At 40.3% G+C, this 23,448-nt stretch overlaps 1 protein-coding gene across 5 annotated transcripts; it reads left to right on the top strand.

Moving 5' to 3' along the window:
• Positions 1 to 560: 560 nt before the first annotated feature.
• On the top strand, positions 561 to 20,692 carry ZNF330 (zinc finger protein 330). 5 transcript variants are annotated; one of them, XM_055550122.1, is made up of 10 exons: positions 561 to 684; positions 2,888 to 3,019; positions 4,668 to 4,687; positions 4,795 to 4,865; positions 7,184 to 7,263; positions 9,905 to 10,031; positions 10,673 to 10,777; positions 14,961 to 15,007; positions 17,909 to 18,026; positions 19,708 to 20,692. In XM_055550122.1, the coding sequence occupies exons 2-10, from the start codon at positions 2,900 to 2,902 to the stop codon at positions 19,980 to 19,982; spliced, it is 963 nt and encodes a 320-aa protein (XP_055406097.1). In that variant the 5' UTR covers positions 561 to 684; positions 2,888 to 2,899; the 3' UTR covers positions 19,983 to 20,692. The 5 variants fall into 5 exon arrangements, with proteins under 5 accessions (XP_055406097.1, XP_055406100.1, XP_055406096.1 ...); XM_055550121.1 differs by lacking the exon at positions 561 to 684 and adding an exon at positions 691 to 830; XM_055550123.1 differs by lacking the exon at positions 561 to 684 and adding an exon at positions 693 to 839.
• The last annotated feature ends 2,756 nt before the right edge of the window (positions 20,693 to 23,448 follow it).

Genomic DNA, 23,448 nt, shown 5'->3' with positions numbered 1-23,448 from the left:
CACAAGGAAGGATGAAAAATGGCATGGCTACATAAAAAGGAGGAGGGATTATCCGAGTAGGTCACTGGGGAGCAAGGGGACAGACCCTAAGCTCCTAACCAAGACAAAAAGGAAGTGTGGAAAAATAAGCCATCCTCACTTTAAAGTTTAAAGCAAGCAGCCTCTGGGAGGGAGAGGATGTTACGTCTCAGCTAAAGACAGGAAGAACACACTGGAGATCTAGAATGTGGAAGAATTTATTCACAAAAGACTGGAATTCCAGAGGCCAGTGGAAACAGACAAAAGAGGGTAGTACAGAACTTCATGGGCAACTAAAGGTCCAGCTTGTGCAGCAAACATGAAAAGTGGTTGTGGGAGAACAAAAAAGTTTCCAGAAAAACTAAGTAAGCTGATCCAGTACCAGGTTGTGAGTCTCTTTTTCCTTTTACATTTTTCTCTTCCTTTAGCGTTCTCCTTTTCTGAAAACATAAAATTGATGGCTCCCTTCCCAACCACTTTCCTCCTCCTGTTCCCTCCTTTTTCCTCATCTCCCAGATTCTCTGCACGGCATTGGGAGCCCCGCCGCCCTCGGGAGGGGCAGGGACGGGGCGGAGCGAACAGAAGTGGGCGGGCCCTCCTCTATCGACGTGTAGCCGTAAGGACGCTGCTGACGTCAGAGGACGTCCGGTCCGGCTCCTAGTATCTGTAAGCGCTTCTGTCCGCGTTTCTCCGGGCTTAGTAGCATTTTCTCCTAGGGTTGTGGTTCGCGCGTTGGAGCTGCTGCCGCCGCGGCCGGCTTCACGCCATTCCCTGCCCCTCGGCCCCGGAGTGAGTCCGGCCTCCCCGCGAGGGTGAGCGAGGTCCGCCCGGAGCGCGCGCGAGGGAGGGTGCCCCGCGGGCGGGGACGGCCGTCGGTTTCCCCAGCCGCGTGGCACGGCCTCCTAGTCTTGCCTGGACGCCCCCAGCACCTCTGGCCCTCCTGCTGCAGGCTTTGCCTCCCAAGCCGCAGTGACCACCCCCCTCCCCCCTCCCCCGTGTCTGTTTCTTCATTTCACAACACGGGCCACGTCCTGAAGAAGTGGGAGCCTTCCTGGAGAAGGGCTTACTACCATATAAAACCGAGAACAGAATTCAGTTTTTAAGTTTACAAAACAAACTGGAGGGGTAAAAATGAGGCTCAACTTTCCCAGCGGATTCACTCCTGGGGACGCAGAAAATTTCACCCGAGGAACACCTTGTGATTATTTCCGGAGCTCATTTGGCGAGGGCAGTACACGTTTTTCACTCTGTGTATCTTGTCACTTTAAATATTGGAAGGGTGACCTAGTGGACTTGGATGTTACTCCACATCACCACCCACTAAACCTCTTGGCCTGGTTTGTCTATACTTTCAAGGCTTAACTAACCATCACACGGTTTATTGATTGGGCATTCCAGCGTTAGAGTTGAAACCCATAAAGTAGAAAAACTTTGAGTGACTTGAGTCCTGTTCCAGGCACAAGCTGGTGTGTGATTTTTGCGGTGCTGTAATGAGAAATATCGGAGAAGGCAATGGCACCCCACTCCAGTACTCTTGCCTAGAAAATCCCATGGACGGAGGAGCTTGGAAGGCTGCAGTCCATGGGGTCGCTGAGGGTCGGACACGACTGAGCGACTTCACTTTCACTTTTCACTTTCATGCATTGGAGAAGGAAATGGCAACCCACTCCAGTGTTCTTGCCTGGAGAATCCCAGGGACGGGGGAGCCCGGTGAGCTGCCGTCTATGGGGTCGCACAGAGTCGGACACGACTGAAGTGACTTAGCAATAGCAATAGCAATGAGAAATATAAATGTCGATTTGTCAGTCCGCCGTGAAACTTGAAACCATGCTTGAAAGTTTCGGATTTGTAGATCTTGGATAGAGCCTAGAAGGCTCAGTCTGTACTTTTACAGATTTCCAGATAATTTTTGAGAACCACTCTTAGAAAAGACGGTTTTTTAAAAAGTATATGTAGTTTGAAGAATACTAGGAACTTTTTCTATTTCAAAGCAAGCATGTGGACTTGTTGGTGTATCTCTCCAGTTATTAAGTGCTTAATTTATGCCCAAAGGGCTGGGAGGCAAAGCTTGTCAAAAAAGATACAACTGGAATTTTAAGGGAACTTGTGGTCTTCAGATGGGATGAAAAGCCAAATAAAAATGTGCTATTTAGTCAAAATCTTGTTTTTTCTAAGTGTGGTGGTTCTTTCAACTACCTGATAAAAGCCAGTTTTAAAGTCCTTATTTTGATGTGTGGTAAGCACATACTCTTAATTTTGAAGTTAAAATTACATGCTCACTGCAGGTAAAAGTGAAAGGAAAGGCAGCTTTCAAGGAGTCAAATTGATTCTGATGCCTTTAATCTTTTTTCAGAAAGGATAGTTTGGCTTTTAGTTGATGTCATTTGACATGACTATTGGATGTTTTATCTAGGTATTATGTGGGAGAAATTAGACCTGAAGTCTTGGCAGCATCAGGTTATCTGAATATATAGTTTAAAAAGTGAAATAAAGTGGGTAAATAATACATTCCTAATAATTTTTTTCACTTGGTACAAAGTAATTTTTAAAGGATATTGTGTAACATCAAAGAAACTTCTCTGTGGGAAAGAAAGCCATTTTGGCTGTTAGGATAAATCTTTTGATGTTTACATTTTTTAGAACTGTTTGATAATACAAATAAGTGCTTTGTTTTTTTTTAAAGCCATCTATTTTATTTGGAATGATGTATGCTTAATGTTTCATAAAGGCTTAAAATGTGCTTAACCATCAAAATGGCAGAGTTGAGTTTAAAATTTAATGAGAATTAGAGCATTTCATTCTTCTGCTCGTTAGTTTCTTTAAAACAGCAAACACAAGTCAGTTATATCTTCTCTGCTTGCTTGTGTAGAAAGAAGGGAAAATGCCTAAAAAAAAGACTGGTGCAAGGAAGAAGGCAGAGAACCGCCGGGAACGGGAAAAACAGCTAAGAGCATCAAGAAGCACCATAGATTTAGCTAAACATCCATGCAATGCATCAATGGTAATGGGTTTTTTGGTTCTCAGTTGAAAAACTATGTAAATCTGTGTTAAAGGCATGTCTGTTGTTTTCATTAACACCGAATAGCAGCTGAGTTCTGTTTGATTGTGTTGTTTATAAAACCTGTCATATTATCTTGGCTACTATTGTATTGATCAAGAATACATACTAGGAACTGTGTGACATTTTCCAGCCTCTCTAATCTAGTACACTTTTCCTCAATTTGTCCTATTAATTGAAGCCTTTTTCCCACATGTCATCATTACCTCATCCCTTCCTCGGACCACGTTTTCTCTGCGTTGTCCCAAAACTCGGGTTTGCACGCCTCTCTACTTTTTCTCTTCCCATTCCTTTTTATGTGTACTTTTGTTTCATCAAACATTTATGAAATGCGTAATATGACTTAATTCCTCAGATGTTTATTGTGTACCTGCTCTGCTATTTTAGGCACTATGGAGGATACATAGATGAATGACACAATCTCTATTTCCACAAGCTGAGGGCTCAGTTGTTTTCTGTATTACCTAATGTTTATAAATGACAGAATCCAAGTTAAGTAACTTCAGGGAGAAGTAGAGTTGATTGAATGAATAATGGACTAACTTGTGTGCTTGGAAGGACAAGGATGTAGCTGGGATGCAGGAACAGCTGGAACCTGGAACAACTTCTAGTTCTGTCCCTTTCTTTTATTTAGTTCCATTTCTCAGGTTGTTTTATTTCGTTTGGGTTCATAACCACTGGGTTTATAGCTTGCATGTTACATTACACATTGTCCTGAGAGAGGGAAAGCGCTCTGATAGGTTGGGCGTGGGTGGGTGTCCATCCCGGGGTTAACTGACATTTATGACTGGGTTGGGGGGTGAGCGGGAGCAAGGTTACATTGTATAATTAGGACAGTGGGGACTCCCTTCTCTGTGCCAGGGTCATTTCTAGAGAAGAGAAGGAAGACAAAGGAAGACATGACTCATCCATAAATATATGCAGTGAGGGCTAGACTTTGGTAAGTGCTGCAGAAAAGGTACAATTGGGACTAAGGTATATTAGGAGTTAAAGTTGGTAAAAGATGAATGTGGGGCTGGGGTTCAGTTCATAGAGGAGGTGGGATCATCACCAGAGCTTGCAGCAAGTAAAGGAGTGAGGAGGGACTTTTCAGGGAGACATATTAGAGTAAGTAAGGCAGGGAAAAGAAAGAATCCAAGATATATTTTGAGAACAACCGGCAAATAGTGGTTTGAATCTAAAGAGAACAGGCCAACGAAGTTTGAAAAGCGGCTTGAGGCCAGATTGTGGAGTTCTTAGTACCATTTTCAGAATTCTGGATTTTCTGTGAGCTTCAACATATTGTGTTCTCTACTGTTTCTTGTACCATTCTGTATTATTTTTCTGATTCCTTAAAAAAAAAAAAAAAATTCAAAACACAGACCACTACAGTTTTTAGCCTCTTTTGTGAAAATGCCGCTTCTTTCTCTAGTGTGGTATGCCCAATAGCATACCTTTAGTATTAAAGTATGTGTAGATGCTGGTATACATGGGCTTTTGAGCAAGCGTCACTTACATTTTAACATGAAAAATAGGATATTCTTTATAACATAAGTAACTTCGCAATTTTCATTTGGTAGAAAGATTAATGTTATGTTTTTATATTTTTCAGGAATGTGACAAGTGTCAGAGGTAAATTTTATTTGTTTTTCTATCTTTTTTCTATCTATATGTAATAACATAGACGGACCTTTTACCTGATATTGACTGTATTTAAAAATTTTCTTTTACATGACAAGACGGCAGAAGAATAGAGCATTTTGCTACTTTTGTAATTCTGTACAGAAGTTACCAATTTGTGCACAGTGTGGTAAGTATTTGGTAAAAATGCATGCCTTTTCTTTTACTAAAAATTTATTTGGTATTTATTTAGTTTGAACCTGTGGGTTCATCATTATCATTTACAGTAATGTTATGCTTAGTGTTAATAAGATAACATAAAATGTTATTTGGCCTACCAGAAAACTATCATGTCTTGGTTTTATCTCTTTGATGTCACGCTGGAAAAATAATTAAGATACAGTGTAGGTACCATGTATGTGGTTTTAAACATGAAAAGATTAAATTTCAGACTAATAAGATTTGGTGATCCTGAACTTTTCTTTATGCAGTCTTAGTCTTGTCGGTATCTTTTGTTTACTTTTCTAGCTTGATTCTTGGAGAAGGCAATGGCAACCCACTCCAGTACTCTTGCCTGGAAAATCCCATGGACGGAGGGGTCTGGTAGGCTGCAGTCCATGGGGTCGCTAGGAGTTGGACACGACTGAGCGACTTCACTTTCACTTTTCACTTTCATGCATTGGAGAAGGAAATGGCAACCCACTCCAGTGTTCTTGCCTGGAGAATCCCAGGGACGGAGAACCTGGTGGGCTGCCATCTATGGGGTCACACAGAGTCGGATACGACTGAAGCGACTTAGCAGCAGCAGAAGCAGCAGCTTGATTCTTGCTGATACTGCCTGCAGTATGTTGGTTAGACCACTGAACATGATTTTATTGAACATTTACCTGGTGCTGGTTTTTGTGATCACTTGTTTTCTTATTTGGTTCTCAGTGTATGATTCTTGAGTTTCCTCACATGTTTTCCTTAGTAAGTGGAATAGAGATCCTAAGCCATGTACTTAATGAATTTTTATTCAGAGTGAATGATTATTCAGAGTAAAACTATATAGTAGTTCACAGAACAGCAAGGTTGATGTTTCCCAAATAGTCTTCCACAGAGCACTTGGTATATTAATAGGTATTTTTCAAGCAATGCATGCATTTGAGACGTACTGCGTGTTTCCTTCACTGCCATTGGGGAGAATTCTGTTACATATGTGTATGTTTAAGATTCTGAAGACCTCCAGTAAGGAAGCCTGATTAATTGTATTCACTCCAGAAGCACCCCCCAAACTTTTGTTTAAACACAGGTTCCCCTTTGGTTGTGGGATGGTAGTTTCAGGTGAAACAGAGTTTGAGATATGTTCATCTAAATGTGTTTATGCATGGTAACATTGCAGAAAGTTAGGAAGGCTTAGGGCCACACCCCTGAATATTTCCAGTGTGTTCCAACTTCCAAAGATGTCTTTGAAGTCTGTAATTAATGGAAAAGAGAACACTAGCCTAGATAAACCCATCATCTGCTGGTTTTTATATCTTTATTCACAAAAGACAAATGCATGTAGAATGCGAAAATAGATTGTGGAGAAGATGGAGACACAGTCTCGCAAGGCCCTTCGCCTGTTTGCAGCGTCTGTAGTGCTATGCATGGATGCATCTCCTGCTCACCAGTTCTTGCCCTTAGTGTTGGACATGGAACAGTTGGGGTGCTGCTGCCTCTCATTTCCAGTTTCTCTTTCTTCCTGTTACCTCTTGTCTAGCTTGGTTTCCTAGGTAATCAGGGTAATGGAAAATCGAGAGTCTTCTGTTTCTTCCGTGCTCCGCTTTGTGGTGTCTGAGATGTGTGACTAGTATGTCACTGTTAATCCTCTCATGGCATGTGATGAATGAATTTCCTGATGGTATTTCAGATTGCTAATTCACTGCTACATCAGAGCTCTTGTGGCTATATTGTGATTTTTTGCTTTATCACTGTGTTCTTGAGTTTTTGTGCTCACTTGGGCACTATTTGACAATTCTTTTGGAAGAATGCTTACCTGGGAGCTATGTTTATAAATTTTTAACTATGGATAAACATAAAAAATGAACTAGGTAATTTGAATAGTTATTTTATATTTGGTTTGAGATGTTCTATGGAAAGAAGTAGTCCCTTCAAATCAGACTGCCTTTATTGTGAATTATAAAATGTGTGTATCAGTTTGAAATCTCTTAATTCATCTGAAAATTCAAAAAATTCATAAGGTTTTAAACTGTTCTAGTGATGATTAGATAAGAAAGCATAACCTTTAATTTCTGATTTTACTACAAACATGAAGTAGTATACAAATTCCTAATCTGAAAAGATCAGACTCTGTTAAAGTCTCAGTTATATCCATTTTCTTTTTTCAGTTATGTAAGCAGTCAACAGTGCTAGTCTCTATTTTCAAATTATTTCCATAGGAACTTGGGCTAGCTAAAAAGAGGGATTAATGAATATTTACATGGACCACTTTGTAAGACTAATAGTGAAAATTCATTTCTTTGCTAGGGAAAACAAAGTGCATGATGAAGTCTTCAGACTGTGTCATAAAGCATGCTGGGGTCTACAGTACTGGCCTTGCCATGGTGGTAAGCTTCTTGTCCTATCTTTTAGACCAGTAGAATTCCAAGGAGATGGAAAAGGCATTCGTACCAATACGCAGTTATTTTTTCCCAAATGGTATTGCTTTGTCCCTTGGTTCAGTTAGTCTGGAGTTATCTGGATTATCTGGCATGTTTTTGTATGATTTTCACTTATTCTCCACTTGTTTTTGACTACTTCCTTCTTTTCTTACTGGGAAATGTACAGACAGCTTCCTTCTTTCTTACTGGGAAATGTACAAGGAATGGAAACTCATCTAATATGGACCCAAACAACAATTCATTTGTCAGTGGGGCCTTTTTAATGTGTCTTAATTAGACCTCAGCAATATATTATTCCCACATTGCAGGCAGATTCTTTACTGTGAGCCCCCAAGGAAGCCCTTTTCTAATTAAAAGTTCTGCTAAATTAAGACTCGAGCTTTTGGTTGAATAAGCAACCTAAGTTCCAAAACAACCTACGATTAATTGTATTTTTAAAGCTTTACATTTCAAAAAAGAGTACGTAGTTAACAGAGTTTTGCTCTTCACTACATAGAGACATAATGTACTTCATTGCATATAGTTTTCCTTCATGACATGTAGAATTTTCAAAGGAAGTTCATTGTTTTAAATAATAAAAACAGTTGTGTCCTGTGATGCATTTTGCTCTTTTTTCCACTAAAAGATGTTATCCTTTTGACCCTTTTTACCATATTCTATTGTATTAATTTATGCTCAGTTCCAAATGTCAGTCCATGAGGACTATAATATTTAAAGTAGAATATAAGTAATAATTTTCCAGGAACACATAATTTTTCATCATAAAGTAGACCTTTACATTTTTCACGTGTGCATGTCTTGCAGAAGTAAGAGCCAGAATTATAATCATCTTGTGAAAATTCGTCTTTAAGTATAGGATTATCAGTGTTGCCTTTATTCAGAAGCTGTTATAATCTTCCTTGGTATGTCTAGATTTATCAAATTACTACTTTTTTAATTCACTGAATTGTGTGAGTGTGAATGATCTCTTATATAAAGAATACATTTAAGTAGAATCATGCATTGTTAGCTCTGAGTCCTAGAACAGTGATTTTCTGGCCATTTTCTATTTGCCACTTAAGATTCCCTCTCCCTTCACTCTTCTCCACCCTGATTTGTCATGGGAGCCTGACCTGTGTGTGTGAACTGGATCGGTGACTTTCTTATGGCTTTTTTTTTTGGCTTCGGCCCATGGAGGGGCTGATGAGGGGAGGAAATTATGACCTGCGTGTTTATTCTTCCAGCTTTCTCCCTACCATGTTGTCCTGGTCTCCTTTATTTGAGTAGGTAGTCCTCTCCATACGGCTCTGTCTTGTGGTTCTAGAACCTCCTTCTTCCCCTTGCCCATATCCCTTCAGGTCTAGGGGTATGTGTGTATCATCCCTTGATGGCTTTTTATACCCTTCCCTGTTATTTGTAAATTATCGCTTGTGTTATCTTTCTTATAAGTTAACATTTGAGGATTTGTTATCCACACTGGTAACCTACTTTTACAAGTCCAAAACATTCTTCCTATTTGCTCTTTAACACTTTTGTTATGGAGCCTTGAATTGTATTGAATGCAACACTGAACACTGAGGTTCAGAAGACCTGGATTTAAATCACAGCTCCTCTCTAATGTGGCTCTGGAACTTGCATCATGCCCCTGTCCCTCCTCACCCGTAAAGGAAACGCCATTCAGTCCCATTTTCTGAAGAGTCTTTTAGCTCTTAGTATCCTGTAGATGTCATTGTGTCATTGAAAGGCAGTCTTATCTTGATAGAGGATTGGAGTCTCATTACCTTGTCATTTAGTAACGTATTTTACTTTAGTTTTTTTCTACAAAGAAATATATTAATGATTTACAGTATGTGCTGTGTATGTGTGTTCAGTCACTCAGTCATGTCTGATACTTTGCGACCTCATGGACTGTAGTTTGCCAGGTTCCTCTGTCCTTGGGATGTTTCAGGCAAGAATACTGGAGTGGGTTGCCGTTTCCTACTCCAGGGGGTCTTCCCAATGCAGGGATCAAACCTGCATCTCCTGTGTCTCCTGCATTAGTAGGCAAAGTCTTTATCCACTGAGCCATTGGGGATTTAAAACATAAGCTGCTTTAAAAGAAAAAAGATGCTGGCAGAAATTTAACATTTTCTCTCTTTTATTCTAGAAAAGTTATATGATTATTTTATAAATTACACAGATAAGGATCTTTCTTAAGTCAGAAATGTCAATATTTGAAAAAGTTCAGTTAACAGAATTGCTATAGGACAGGGATGTTTGAATTGTGGGCTCTAGACTTCATTTAATTTAAAATCAGTTTGATGACTGTCTACTGTTTGACTTATTTTAATGATTAATGTTAGAGTATGTGTATAGTTTCCCTCTTGCTTCCTTTTCTTTGGATTTGTAGCTTAGATTTGTGTATTGTAAACAGCTATTGGTGAAGAAGTTGGATCTTCAGGGAACCTTGTTTAATTTTGGGTTAGAGAAAGCAGTCCATTTTTAAATGCAGCCACTCTATCACTGATGAGTGCTTGAATGCATATAATTTTGGTGATAACCTTTGCTTAAATAATAGTTGTAGCCAGTCAGGTGGCAAAGATTAATTTTTTGTGCTCTTTTGTTGCAGGGTGCAATATGTGACTTCTGCGAAGCTTGGGTCTGTCATGGTAGGAAGTGTCTCAGCACACACGCCTGTGCCTGCCCGCTTACCGATGCTGAGTGTGTGGAATGTGAACGGGGTGTGTGGGACCACGGTGAGTGGTTACATACAAGTGATGAGCTTTGCTGGAAGTGAAGGATGACCTTGAAACATTCCAGATGCTCTAGTTTGATTTTTCTTTTTACAGGATACTCTCAGTCCTAAGTATTGGCGCTGTTTCCATTATCAGTTTAGTTCAGGGGTCCCCAACCTCGGAGCCACAGACTGGTACCTCCTGTCAGATCAGGAGCTTTAGATTAGAAATAAAACACACAATAAATGGAATGCGCTTGAATCATCCTGAAACCATCCCCCCACGTCCCCAAACCTGTCCCTGGTGCCAGAAAGGTTGGGGACCAGGTAAACTTTAGTTGGAAAAAGGATTTATACATACCAACATTAAGAGGCAGTGCTAGGATTGTCTAGAGGCAGGTAGGGAGGGGAGTTACGTACCGGAGAGGAAGTATCTCTTAGCATTGCGCGTTATGTTGGGAGCTAGGATATAGTGGGAGTTCACTCTTTTGGTTCAGTTGGTTAGTTTTCTTTGTAGCTTTTACCAGAAAAAAATTGCTGTGCTATTTTGGTATACATCTGAGATAACTTGCCATCTTTTCTGAGCAGTTTTATAGATGAGAATTTTTTAAATTAAACTTATATTATATTTACATGTGTGGGTTTTGTTTTTTAATCCAATAGGAGGCAGAATTTTCAGTTGTTCTTTTTGCCATAACTTTCTCTGTGAAGATGATCAGTTTGAACATCAAGCCAGCTGCCAGGTTTTAGAAGCGGAAACATTTAAATGTAAGTTTTTAATATATTACATGTTCTTTATACCTATGATTCTTAATAGTGTAAGTGTTAAACTTACTGGAAAAGGAATCTGGTTTTTCATATGGCCTCTTATGGACTGTAATTTAATTCAGTATCTGTTTTCTGTTTCTAGAAAAAATTCAGAACACATATAGTCCATTGTTTTTCAATAGTGGTTCCAGTGGCATTTTGGTTGGGTCAGTTCTTCATTTTGTGGGATTGATCAGGCATTGCAGGGCTCGTAGCAGTCCTGATCCTGAGTACAAAATGGCGTTTTCACTTCCAGGTTATTATGATAACTAGCCCCTATCCCCCACCCTATTTTCAGATGTCCCCAAATAAGTGGTTCAACCCCTAGTTTGTTCCTGCTTTTGGTTCCAGTGACTCTTAGACAGGAGTCTGCATTGGAAACACCTGTGGAGGTTTTTAGAAAATGGAGGTACCCAATCCTCATCGTTGGAGATTTTAAGTCTGTGGTGGAGGCCAGGCATCTGTATTTAGCCTGTACCCATAATTCTCATGTGTATTCCAGTTTGAGAACCAGTGTTACTGATGGGTTCATGGTATCATTTTTACAGATAAGATTGTACTGTATTCTTACTCTGTTAATTTCTCAAAAGCTCGTTTTAGATTCAAACATTAATTGATTTTTTTAAATTTAAATTTATTTTAATTGGAGGCTAATTACTTTACAATATTGTATTGGTTCTGCCACACATCAACATGAATCTGCCACGGGTGTACACGTGTTCCCCATCCTGAACCCCCCTCCCACATCCCTCCCTGTACCATCCCTCCAGGTCATCCCAGTGCACCAGCCGCAAGGATCCTGTATCGAACCTGGACTGACGATTTGTTTCTTATATGATATTATACATGTTTCCATGACATTCCCCCAAATCATCCCACCCTCTCCCTCTCCCACAGAGTCCAAAAGACTGTTCTATACTTCTGTATCTCTTTTGCTATCTCGCATACAGGGTTATCATACTTGATTTCTTATGGGCCATATGTTTTGGGGCAAATTATCAAATCTTTCTAAACCTGAGTTTTGTTATGTTTTAAAAGGAAGATGCTAATTTTTTCCAAGAGTTAACTGAGAAGAGAATCCATATGAAGCATCAGGATGGTACCCTTTCTAAGGGTACTTAGAAAGCCCTTAGTAAATAGTAGACACCATTGTAGGAAAGGCTGAAATTCCAGGTTCACTCTCATGAATTTGGTTCTTGTTCTGCTATAAAATGTTAATCCTTACACTTATCTATAACATCTATAAATACAAAGTTGGTAAGTCATCAGTCCAAACACATATGTAATTCTCACAGTATTTATAAAGAAAATGTCAAAAGATTAAAGGAACATGTCAAAGTAGTTAGCATTTTTGAGCTGTTCCTAGACTTGTGCAGAATGTGTAATATAAAAATTGAAATATTCTATTTGAAACTTGGGAGCTTTATGTATTTTATAGTATTTAAACCCAAAGACAGGCAACTTTGAGTGATAAAGTTTTAGTGATTTGGTAAAAGACAAAGGAAAAATAAAGATACTGAATAGTGGAAGGGATTTTAATATAAATCTGTTACCATGTCTTTGATATCTCATATTGAAGTCATTCTCATTTCAGATTCACAGGTTTCTTGGGCTTAGTGTAATTTGTCCTCTTTCTTTACTTTTTTTCATTGCTTTATTTGTTCTTTGTCATTCTTCCTTTGCCAGTCGCCATTCACTGCTTGAAATATTTGCTCTGAAACACTGCCCTAATCATACACATAAGCCCCAAAGATAGATTGTTTCTACTCCCTTACTGGTCGTATCTCATCATTTTTGGATTTGAACTTATAACTATGAATGGGAAATTATGGGAATTCTTTAAAATACTTATTTTTACTTGCATAACCAGTGGGAAGAATGTCTTGAGGGAAAAAAAATCCCTGCACATGTGTGTACTCTGCCTTTATTTTTTCAAATAATGAAAATGGCCTGGGGGCCTCCAATTTAAGTGGCTTATTATCAGTAGTCTTTGATGTGTCCAAACCTGCTTTCTTTAAAATACTCTGAAGACATAGAAATAGATTTAAAAAGAAAACCATTCCCCAGTCTAAAACTAGGAAAGTCACAATATTTTTTAGAATCTGGAAGAAATGCATTTTTAAATATAAACTCAAGATTTTAATTCTTAGGGAGAAAACAGGACAGAGAACTGGAGTGCCTGTGTGTGGGGCTGAGGTAATTAGCAGAAGACTGGCAGGGCCACATCCCACCAGAATGGTTTGGGTTCCCAAGAGGTGGAGGTGAGGGTGCGGTAGACAACAATGAATTTCTTAGAATTGTGTCTTTGTGGCATGTCAAAAGCTCAGCTGGTGGCGATGGGAAAAGGGTGTATTGAGAAATGCTTGGTGCACAGGGAAGTTGGGTTAGGCATTTTGTACTTTCAGTGTGTGTCTGGTTCTATATTTGAAAGGGATTTACAGCGTGTGGGCTTCCCTGGTGGCTCAATGGTAAAGAATCTGCCTGCCAAACAGGAGACAGAGGTTCCATCCCTGGGTTGGGAAGATCCCCTAGAGAAGGAAATGGCAACCCACTCCAGTATTCTTGCCTGGGAAATCCCATGGACAGGGAAGCCTGGTGGGCAGCAGTCCATGGGGTCTCAAGAGAGTCGGACGCTACTGAGCGACTAAACAATAATCCTTATTTTGACTGAATGAAGACTGAACCTAAGAATTCTGGACATATCTTTAAGTAGAGATGATTGAGATTTCAAGCTTTTTTCTCCACAGACTGAAACAGTTTAGTTATTATAGGAGTAGTTTGGTATGCTTATATGTATCTAACATTTGGTGAGTACTCAGTTGATTTTTTGGAGAAGGCAATGGCAACCCACTCCAGTACTCTTGCCTGGAAAATCCCATGGATGGAGGAGCCTGGTAGGTTGCAGTCCATGGGGTCGCTAAGAGTCGGACAGGACTGAGCGACTTCACTTTCACTTTTCACTTTCATGCATTGGAGAAGGAAATGGTAACCCACTCCAGTGTTCTTGCCTGGAGAATCCCAGGGACGGGGGAGCCTGGTGGGCTGCCGTCTATGGGGTCGCACAGAGTCGGACACGACTGAAGCGACTTAGCAGCAGCAGTTGATTTTTACTTTTACTGTTAGCATTTAGGACAAATAACACAAATCCATCTGAATTGGTGGTGTTACTGTGGAAGGAAGACGGGGGTTGGACAGAAACAATAATAATACACATAATTGAGAAATCATCCTTGAGTTTTTTAAAAAATAACTCCCTGGTCCAGATTGAAAAAGCTTCCCATGACCCAGGCAAACTTAAGTAAAAGAATCCCCAAGTTAGAAATATCTGGTCAAATATTTGAATTATAAGGATAAAATTCCTTTTGTTTAATTTTCTTTTTTCAAGACCTCTGAGTAAATTGAAAGTTAATAGTTTATACTGTATCAGGGTAAGGCTTAGTTTATTTTCTTTTTCCTATATGTCTCTTAATTATTTTTGTCGTCCATATTTTGATGTACTCAATATATGCCAGACATTTTGGCTGTTCCAAAATATTTGCGCTTCAGTGTAGATTTTTTTGCATTAATTGTAGATAATGACCAAAATTAATGTGGCTTACTGACTAAAATAGAAAGTATTTTGGGATTTTTCCATCTGTTTTCCTGCCCCCTTGAACATTATTTTCTCTTCACAGTCATGCTTTTCCACCTGAAGTATCTATTCTCATAGCAGAAGTTTGCAAAAAATGGCAATAGCCTATACCACCAGGAGATAATGTATATTAATGGAGATGTTATTCTTTTAAAAATAGAAATATTATATCATTAAGGGAAGAGTCTAGCCAGTGTCATGGGGAAAAAAGATGTTTTACCATTTCAGGTTTTAAAATATCACTGATGACATTTGCCATCTCCTAGTTTGGAGGAATGGAAGGAGATGAGAGGATAATTAGAGTTGTAATAGTGAAAGAATGCTGGGGATGTGAAGTTGCTGGCTTCCTTCCCTCTGGCTGGCAATTCCATGTCATTTTTTTTTTCCTCAAAGTTATGAGACAAAAAAAATGTTGATAGTTAATCTAAGATAAGACAGCACAAGTATAAATCTGTGGAAAATAATGTTTTCATTCCAAATTTGAATCTTGAATATTATGTACTTTCCCCACAGGTGTTTCATGCAATCGGCTTGGTCAGCATTCCTGTCTCCGTTGTAAGGTATACTTTTATATTTTTTAGTTTTAGATTTGTTTCTAATCCCCATATATTCTCACCAGCCCTTAGAATATTTTTAGTTGTAATAAATCTATAAGGGTCCTTAAACATTATGTGTGGGTTTGCCCGGTGGCTCAATAGTAAAAGAATCCTCCTGAAATGCAGGAGATGCAGGTTCAGTCCCTAGGTTGGGAAGATCCTCTGGAGGAGGGCATGACAACCCACTCCAGTATTCTTGCCTGGAGAATCCCATGGACAGAGGAGCCTGGTGGGCTATAGTCTGTAGGGTCACAAAGAGCCAGACGCAAATGAAGCAATTTAGCATACATGCCTGCAAACATTATGGAGTTTAATTCTTTTATTGTAGAGACTGTGAATGAAGTTGAGACAGCTTAGAGAAGTTTCAGAACTCATCGAGCTGGCGTGTGTTGACTTGACACTAGTGTGCGGGTCTCCTGAATCTTAGCTCAGTGTTTTCATACCTTATATTTATGGAGAACATTCTGACCAAAATGATGGGAGTATATTTTAATTTATGTCAAAATGGACTTGCTTGGTAGAGTTTGAGGAAAGTGAAGATTTCCATAATGTTCTGCTTCCTTACACCTTGTCTTCAACATTTCCATTTGTCAAGGATCACTGAACAGATGCACCCTGATTCACTTCGTCTCAGAGTAATTTCTCTGGTTCTTATTAATACTCCTAGTCGTATCTCTTCTCTCCCAACTCGTCTCCAAGTTGGTCTATGCTGTTTCCTCTGCCTTAGACAACTCTTCCACTTTTGCTTACCCTGCTGCACCCCCATTCTCCATATCTTAGATCTCAGCTAAGAGAGCACGTCTCCTGGAAGTCTTTCCTGAATTCCTGATCTGGCTTGGCGCTCCCTCTCTGCTCTTGCCTTTCAGTGCATAGTGTCGTGTAACTGCATCTCCAGTTGTATGTGTCCCCATTTAGACGGTATGCTCTGTGTGGATAGATGAGCTGTTCACCATTATGTCATCAGAGTCTTTGTGAATATTCATATTTATGAAGAAATGTGTCTGCATGTCACACCCTGTGTATACTTTATGCCATGTGTTTAGGTCATAGTTCAGAAGAGTTCTGGCAGAGACCTTTTCCCTTAAGGAATTGAAATCAAGAATGTTACCAGTCCCAACAAAACTCATCTTCGCCTGAACAAAGTATATCTTTAAATTTCCTTGATATGTTGAGTGATGGACCAGAAAGAAGGCTGAGCACTGAAGAATTGATGCTTTCTAATTGTTCCAGAAAAAGAGAGTTCCAGACTTTATATTTTTTGGCTCCATGCGTGGTAACTCCATGCATGGTGACTGCAGCCATGAATACCAGAAAAAGAGAGTTCAGAAAAACATCTACTTCTGCTTTATTGACTATGCCAAAGCCTTTGACTGTGTGGATCACAACAAACTGTGGAAAATTCTTAAAGAGATGGAAATACCAGACCACCTTACCTGCCTCCTGAGAAATCTGTATGCAGGTCAAGAAGCAACAGTTGGAACAGAACATGGAGCAACAGACTGGTTCCAAATCAGGAAAGGAGTACATCAAGGCTGTATATTGTCACCCTGCTTGTTTAACTTATATGCAGAGTACCTCATGAGAAGTGCTGGCCCGGATGAAGCACAAGCTGGAATTAGGATTGCCGGGAGAAATATCAGTAACCTCAGATATGCAGATGACACCACCCTTATGGCAGAAAGCGAAGAATTAAAGAGCCTCTTGATGAAAGTGAAAGAGGAGAGTGAAAAAGTTGGCTTAAAACTCAATGTTCAGAAAACAATGTTCAGAAGATCATGGCATCTGGTCCCATCACTTCATGGCAAATAGATGGGGAAATAATGGAAAGAGTGAGAGACTTTATTTTTTTGTGCTCCAAAATCACTGCAGGTGGTGACTGTAGCCATGAAATTAAAAGACACTTGCTCCTTGGAAGAAAAGTTATGACCAACCTAGACATCATATTAAAATGCAGAGACATTACTTTGCTAACTAAGGTCCGTCTAGTCAAGGCTGTGGTTTTTCCAGTAGTCATGTATGGATGAGAGAGTTGGACTATAAAGAAAGATGAGCACTGAAGAATGGATGCTTTTGAACTGTGATGTTGGAGAAGACTCTTGAGAGTCCCTTGGACTACAAGGAGATCAAACCCAAGTGAATCCTAAAGGATATCAGTCCTGAATATTCACTGGAAGGACTGGTGCTGAAGCTGAAACTCCAATATTTTGGCCACCTGATGTGAAGAACTGACTCACTGGTAAAGACCCTGATGCTGGGAAAGATTGAAGGTGGGAGGAGAAGGGGATGACAGAGGATGAGATGGTTGGACATCATCACTGACTTGATGGACATGAGTATGAGCAAGCTCTGGGAGTTGGTGATGGACAGGAAAGCTTGGTGTCCTGCAGTCCATAGGGTTATAAAGAATTGGACATGACTGAGTGACTGAACTGAATTGTGATTCCCAAGAAGACTCTTAAGAATCTCTTGGACAGCAAGGAAATCAAACCAATCAATCCTAAAGGAAATCAACCCTGACTATTCATTGGAAGGACTGATGCTGAAGCTGAAGCTCTAGAACTTTGGTCACCTTATGCAAAGGGCCGAGTCCATTGGAAAAGACCCGCATGCTGGCAAAGATTGAGGGCAAGAGGAGAAGAGGGTGACAGAGGATGAGATGGTTGGATGGCATCTCCAACTTAGTGGACCTGAGTTTGAGCAAACTCCAGGGGATAGTGAAGGACAGGACAGCTTGGCCTGGCGGCAGTCATAAGGTTCCAACTACTCAGACATGACTTAGCGACTGAACAACAAAACATTGAGTGATGTCTTCATGTATTTTTGAATTACTTATTTAACTTCCTAATTTTTATTTCTCCTATATAGGCTTGTTTCTGTGATGATCATACAAGGAGCAAGGTGTTTAAGCAAGAAAAAGGAAAACAGCCTCCTTGCCCTAAATGTGGACATGAAACTCAGGAAACTAAGGATCTTAGCATGTCAAGTAAGGCCTTTCTTAAAATAACATTGGAGTGATTTTGCTTTAATGCATAGACAAGATTTGTTTCTTTTTTTCTTCTTTCTATTTTTATTTTTGCCTTTTCTTCATATTTGAGAAGATGAACATGTTCTCCTAAGCAAATGGAATTTTATAGCCTAGGAAAATTGTGGGTAAAAATTTTCAATTTAACATAAGAAATTTACCATCGTTCACTTCAATATTTGGCATTTGCTTCAGTTAATGACATAGTGAATACTGAAATTTAAGACCAAAAAGAGTGATTTGTCTGTTTTTGCTTGGGCTTCCTTGTTAAATAATTGTGTAGTAATAAATCCTTAATATTCAAGTTCTGGTAATCTTCAGTACTTGGAAGTTGGAATTCATTTTGAAGCTATTCTTAGGTGTCTGATATTTGAGCAGCAGTACTCCTGCTTGGAAAATCCCATTGGATGGAGGAGCCTGGTAGGCTGTAGCCCATGGGGTCGCTAAGAGTCAGACACGACTGAGCGACTTCACTTTCGCTTTTCACTTTCCTGCATTGGAGAAGGAAATGGCAACCCACTCCAGTGTTCTTGCCTGGAGAATCCCAGGGACGGCGGAGCCTGGTGGGCTGCCGTCCATGGGGTCACACAGAGTCGGACACGACTGAAGTGACTTAGCAGCAGCAGCAGCAGCTTATTATGTTATACATTGCTACTGTAGGAAATTGTTTTATGGTTTAATGTAATTTTCCATGAAGGAATGCAACTACTATAACGTGGTTACAATAATGCAGCTCACAATTTTATTAAAGAGAATTTGACTCTCTACCAAACATCAGAATAGAACCATAATTCTAAATGACTCTGACCGTACTTTGTTTAATCAAAGATACAGTTACACAGTGAAGCGAGACATAATTTTTTGCACTAAACTTCGTTTTGCTAGTAAGGCAGAAGAAATGACAGGCTTTATTTTCTAGGATATCTGAATTACAAAATAGTTCTTTTGCGAAGAACATAATGACATGAAATCAAGTGTTCTATAATTTGAAAATACACTTTTAATTAATCAAACAAAGGCCTTTTAGAGCTTAATGTTCCTTATTTAATGTATGTATCTAGAATGCTGTTCTTATTTTGTTTTCCACCTTTGTCTAGATTGAATGAAACGACACAGTCACGTTTATCATTTGTTTTATATGATGTGTATGTAGACTGTGAGTAGGATATATCCGATTGTTTTTTCTGAGGTCTCCTTTTTTTCTTTTTAAAGTTTTATTTATTTGTTGCTGCGCAGGTTCTTCTCCACTTGCAGCAAGAGGGCACTGCTCTCTAGTGCGGTACGCAGGCTTCTCATTGCAGTGGCTTATCATTGCGAAGTATGGGTTTCAGTAGTGGTGGCACATGGGCTCAGTATTTGTGGAGCATGGACTTAGTTGCTCCGTGGCATGTGGGATTTTCCCAGGTCAGGGATCGAACCCGTGTCTCCTGTATTGGCAGGTGGATGCTTTACCACTGAGCCTCCAGGGAAGCCCTGAGGTCTTCTTTCTTTCCAGTTAAATTTTAAGTGAGTAAATAAGGCAAATGTGACTGACTTTTGCATTTGAGAGTAAGAAGCAGATAGTCAGGTTCACAGAATTGTATGTGCTGTAGAGGATTTGGAGGATTTAATCAAACACCACATACATATCTGTGTTTTGTAGCACGTTCCCTGAAATTTGGCAGGCAAACTGGAGGTGAAGAGGGAGATGGAGCTTCTGGGTATGATGCCTATTGGAAGAACCTTGCATCTGATAAGTATGCTGGTGCTAGCTACCATGATGAGGAAGAAGATGAGTACGAAGCAGAGGATGACGAAGAGGAAGAAGATGAAGGTGGAAAAGATTCAGATGCTGAGTCATCAGATTTGTTTACTAACTTGAATTTAGGAAGGACCTATGCCAGTGGCTATGCTCACTATGAGGAACAAGAGAAATAGGAGAGCTTCTTGCCCTTTGATGACCTTGTCTTAGGAGCTGGGATCTGTGTGCTTGATGAATCATGTATGAATGTTCAAAAGTATTATACACATTGTTACTTAGCCTTGTGCAGAGACTAGTCACATTTATTGGGACCTCCTTGTCCCAATAGGGCATAGCATTTTAATAGGAACTGATAATCAGGCTTCTAACATAAGAACAATGAATTTCAAATGTAATATGATTGATCTAAGCAATTGAAACATCATGGATTGGATTTTTACTGATTTCTGTAATCTAGTAGATTTGCCAATTAAATACGTATATAGGATAAAGGAATAGGATGATAATATATTTGTTTGAAATGAAATTGCTGTTTTTATTAAAAAACTGCTTATAAAATCATTTTGTCTGATTTTGTAAAATGTAATGGGTAAAATGAATTATTGTATTTTTTCTTATTTGTCCATAGGATAAAAGTCAGATGTTATATGCTAAATTTTCATTAAATAGTCATGTTATCTTAAGTCATTATATGTATGTTTCAGCCATTGACTCATTCAGTTCTTTCTTTACCGTGTGTGTCCTGAACAATACCTGTTATTTATGCTTAAATGTATGGACAAAGGTGACCATATAGCCATTTTTCAGAGACACAGAATCATTATTATCACACAGATGTTTTACCTAGGAAATTTGATTTCTCTTTGAATAAATCTAGTATCTCACTTATATACTTTTGACATTTAATTTCTTATTCACACTGTTTTAAATCTATTTTGGAAAGCATTCCAGAATTTTTGTATAAGCTATGTCATTTTTTATCCAATATGTGAGATAGGTATTAGAAATGAATAGTGTGTGGTGGACACAAAGTGATTCAGCTGGACCCTGTCACTCGTGGTGGGTGGGGAATGGTTGCAGTTTCCACTGATGATGCATGGGGACGGTATGATAGAAAGGAATGCAGTGTTGGACTGGCTGGGATTTGAGAATCTGGAGAAAATCGTAGCCTTAAGGCAATAACAGGCACCAGAAAACGAGGCGTGGCAAGCCAGAGATCCTCTAGATGCATGCAGAAAAGCTTCCATCTCTTGTAGCAGGAGAACTGAGAACACTGAGGACCAAACCAGGACCTAGGAGTCTGAATGGATAAACTTCAAAAGACAGCTGTCAATCAAGGCAGGTCTATTTTGCAACGGTCAAAGGACTGGGAAAGTTGAGGACTCCGACAAGTGGGATGGCGACGTCTGAGTGAACGCTGCTGAATGTTTGCCCTCACTAGGTTCCTGAGTTTTGTGAGTCTGCAGTCACAGCCCACATCTCTGTTAAGGGCAGGCAGCCCTAACCCACTCCCAAGCTGGGTGGTAATGCACAGGTCTCTTTCCCCAGGCCACCTGTCCCCGCTGCAGGACTTGCTCTGTGTCCATGCCACGAGACCTAGAGCGAGGGATGAGCAGCTGTAATTAGGGTTAAGCAAAACTTAGCCAGTGAGAGGCTGGGCCTGATGTGACAGGAGACAGACTGTACCCCAATGGAGCTGCAAGAATTGGCCTGTATGTATTGGGTGAAACAGGAGGAGAATGCTTGGGACTGGAAGCTGAAGGTATTGACTAGGAGGGGGAGAACTTGATAATAGCACCCACACTGGGTCTTTGGGTTGAAAAATAAGCTATCTTAATAGGATTTGACATCCTGGTTAGGATCCCAGGAGATGTGAACTCACTATTAGGGTGGCTTCTAGAAACATGGAAAAAGCAGTGGCCAATTCTGAACAAAGTTGAGTGACCACTGGTGGAGGAAAGCATGAAGACAGGAAACGATATGCCAGAATGGATAGGTTTCTCTTTGGATGATTATGTTCCATAGAAAGGCCATAAAGACATGGCTGATAGGGGCACAAGGGCCCCTAAAAAGTTTGGTGGTAACTCTGGAGGCTACAGCTAACAGTAGAAACAAACTATGGTAGAGGAAATCAATCCTGAATATTTATTGGAAGGACTCCTGCTGAAGCTGAAGCTCTAGTACTTTGGCCACCTGATGCAAAGAGCCGACTGATTAGAAAAGACCTTGATGCTGGGAAAGATTGAGGGCAGGAAGAGAAGGGGGTGACAGAGAATGAGATTGTTGGATGGCAACACTGGCTCAATGGACACGAGTTTGAGCAAACTCTGGGAGATGGTGAAGAACAGGGAAGACTGGCATGCTGCAGTCTATGGGGTCGCAAAGAGGCAGACACGACTTAGTGACTGAACAACAACAACTGGAAAACTTAGCTTGCTGATGGCAGTGGGTGATAAGACCCAGAAACAGTGGCTTGTGGCAGTACCTATTTGCCGAAAGTCAGTGGGGTCACAGTTACGGTAACGAGGACCAAGGTGGGAGAGGGCATACACAGACACACCAGGAAGAAGGCCATGTGAAGATGGAGGCAGAGATTGAGCTACAAGCTAAGGAATGCTGAGAATTGCTGGCAAACACCGGAAGCTCAGAGAGAAACTTGGAGCAGGTTCCCTCGAGGGCCTCCAGGAGGAACACTGCCAACACCTTGATTTCTGGCTTCTGGCTGCCTAGTCTGTGAGAGAATGCATCTCTGTTGTTTTAAGCTACCGAGTTTGTGGTCATTTGTTACAGCGGCCCTGGACAAACACCATGGGAATCAAATGCAGAAGCAGGAATTGTCATCTTTCCCAGATTCACTGGGAACATCTTGCTTCCTGTCTCAGTGACTCTGGGGATCTGATGACCCCAATCCATGGGTTCTCAAAGAGTCGGACACAACTTAGCGGCTAAACAACAAAGGTCACCACAGCATTGAGTAGAGTTCCCTGTGGTATACAGTTTGTTCTCATTAGTTACCTATTTTATGCATAGTATCAATAGTGTATATATGTCAGTCCCAATCTCCCAGTGTGATGGGGACAGAAGAATCTGGGTGCAATCTAGGGGATTTGCTTGAATTTTCAAGGTGTTCCTTGGCCCACTTGGGATTGTAAATAGATGTGGCAAAGCACCCCAGCCCAGGAAGGGTATGGTGACTAGATCCCTGGGGGATAATGGTCTGGGTCATTCCACCAGCTAAGCCACTGAGACCAGCAGAGGTAGTAGCAGTCAATCTACTTCCGGGTCGGACTCTGCTGCAGAGCTGCCTGGGCGGGATCCAGTCCTTCCTGGGGCACAGCATGAATCTGGTGACTGAGTGACTTGACTGGCTATTTTGACTCAGTATGACTCAACCATGACAAATAGGTATTAAATTAATACCCATATAAAAACTAGCAGCTGACAACGTGGGGGTGAATACGTTTTCCTCCTCTGAATTTTGGTCATGTGTTGCAAACTCTTTGCTGGAATATTGTATCGATGTGTGTGAGGGTGACCTTTGTAAGTCACCTACAAGCTTCTGCTCATGCAGAATGTATTAGTCCAATTCAGGAAGTGAATAGACCATACCGCAGGCACACCTGTGCTTTACAGGATGACCCC

Source organism: Bubalus kerabau, chromosome 16 (assembly GCF_029407905.1).
Source record: "Bubalus kerabau isolate K-KA32 ecotype Philippines breed swamp buffalo chromosome 16, PCC_UOA_SB_1v2, whole genome shotgun sequence".
NCBI lineage: Eukaryota > Metazoa > Chordata > Mammalia > Artiodactyla > Bovidae > Bubalus > Bubalus kerabau.
The sequence above is the reverse complement of the archived record's forward strand: the minus strand, read 5'-3'. Positions and strand labels throughout refer to the sequence as shown.

Coding starts and splice junctions, on each gene's coding strand:
- ZNF330 (XM_055550122.1), top strand. CDS start 2,900: ATGCCTAAAAAAAAGACTGGTGCAAGGAAGAAGGCAGAGAACCGCCGG. Junction 4,688..4,794: donor GAATGTGACAAGTGTCAGAG/GTAAATTTTATT, acceptor TTACATGACAAG/ACGGCAGAAGAATAGAGCAT. Junction 4,866..7,183: donor ACCAATTTGTGCACAGTGTG/GTAAGTATTTGG, acceptor TTTCTTTGCTAG/GGAAAACAAAGTGCATGATG.